The 1,763-nt window shown below is 43.7% G+C and overlaps 1 protein-coding gene across 1 annotated transcript; it reads left to right on the top strand.

The window, feature by feature from the left end:
- Nucleotides 1–293: 293 nt before the first annotated feature.
- On the top strand, nt 294–1,346 carry GPR1 (G protein-coupled receptor 1). Its single transcript, XM_010295018.1, has one exon. The coding sequence runs from the start codon at nt 294–296 to the stop codon at nt 1,344–1,346; it is 1,053 nt and encodes a 350-aa protein (XP_010293320.1).
- Nucleotides 1,347–1,763: the final 417 nt, after the last annotated feature.

The following is a 1,763-nucleotide window of genomic DNA, read 5'->3' as shown; positions in this document are numbered from 1 at the left end:
TGCTGTCCGTTAAGAAATAAATGCAAGGAAAACAGTTCCTGAAGGTTTGAAGTGTTGTCTTGATTTGAGCATTTCTTGAAATGCCTGTGACCAAAATACTCCACAAGCTTTGTGCTAACAACTGACAACTAAAAAGTGATGGATATGTGAAACTAAGTCAATGTTTTGGGCTTTTTTAATGACGAAGAACTTAAAGGAAATGCAGGTTACTATTTGCAGTGCAGTAAAACATTTCTCTGCTGACTGTTCCATTTCTTCCCCCCCCCTCCTTCCCCAGAAAGCAACTGTGCAACATGACGTTCGAAGATTTTGAGAACTACTCTTATTTCTACGACCTGTCTGAGGAAGATGAATCACCCCAGTCCTCCCTCAGCATTGCCCATATGATTTCCCTTTCCTTTTACAGTGTGGCATTTCTGCTGGGAGTGCCAGGTAATGCCATCGTCATCTGGTTTATGGGCTTTAAGTGGGATAAATCTGTTTCTACACTCTGGTTCCTCAATCTGGCCATTGCAGATTTCATTTTTGTTCTCTTCCTGCCCCTCTATATTACATATGTGGCAATGGGCTTCCACTGGCCTTTTGGGAAATGGCTCTGCAAAATGAACTCATTCATTGCACTACTTAATATGTTTGCCAGTGTTTTCTTCCTGACGTTCATCAGCCTTGACCGCTACATCCGCCTAGTCCATCCAGTCTTTTCCTACAAGTATCGGACTGTAAGGAACACCCTTGTTCTTAGTGGGATCATTTGGATGTCAGCTGCAATTATTGGTGGCCCTGCCTTATACTTTAGAGACACAGCTACAGTTCTCAACAATGTCACCATTTGCTACAACAACTTCCATGTGCATGACAGAGAACTTATTTTGCTGACACATCACATTCTCATTTGGGTGAGGCTTGCATTTGGTTACCTTTTTCCTCTAGTGACCATGGTCATTTGCTATTCATTGCTGATTGTGAAAGTGAAGAGGAGAACTGTGTTGACTTCCAGCAGGCTTTTCTGGACCATCATTGCTGTAGTTGTCGCTTTTTTTGTTTGCTGGACACCATATCACATATTCAGCATTGTGGAGCTGTCTGCTCACCATGATGAAAACTTGCATGACTTACTGCAGGATGGCATTCCCCTTTCCACTGGCCTTGGTTTCATCAACAGTTGCCTCAATCCAATCCTCTACGTTCTGATTAGCAAAAAGTTCCAGGCCCAGGTCAAGACAACAGTCTCTGAGGTGCTGAAATTGGCACTGTGGGAGGTGAGCCGCTCAGGAACTGTCAGTGAGCAGCTGTGGAGCTCGGACAACACCCATGCGCCTGTGCACTATTGTGAAACCGCTCAGTGACTGCTTTTGTCACCATCCCTCTCCAAAACAGCTGACAGGAGATTTGGAGGTGTTCTTGACTTCACATCTGCCAGTCAGATGTGCATCTTTGCATATACAGTTTTATGTAAACAGCTGGCTTAATTGCACTTGCTGCTTTCCTTGAAAGGTTTTTAAAGGACACATCATTTGGGTGTGGTGTACTTGCAGTACACACACAGCCTGAACTGAAAGTTGCCAGCATAAGTGGAATTGCTCTAGCTGGGTTTTTGATCAGGAATGTTGTTGCAATCCTGTTGTTTTGTTGTGCTTCCATACCTCATTGATATTGAAAGAGCACATAATAAAAATATTCCTCCTTGCCATCGCTGATAACACTCTTGCTTGAGGCATTCTCATCCAAGAGGTCGTGACCATACATCAGTAGGTCTCCTGATT

The sequence above is a fragment of the Phaethon lepturus genome, unplaced genomic scaffold, assembly GCF_000687285.1.
Source record: "Phaethon lepturus isolate BGI_N335 unplaced genomic scaffold, ASM68728v1 scaffold44869, whole genome shotgun sequence".
Taxonomy (NCBI): domain Eukaryota; kingdom Metazoa; phylum Chordata; class Aves; order Phaethontiformes; family Phaethontidae; genus Phaethon; species Phaethon lepturus.
Note: the sequence above shows the minus strand (reverse complement) of the source record. Positions and strands in the feature narration are given on the sequence as shown.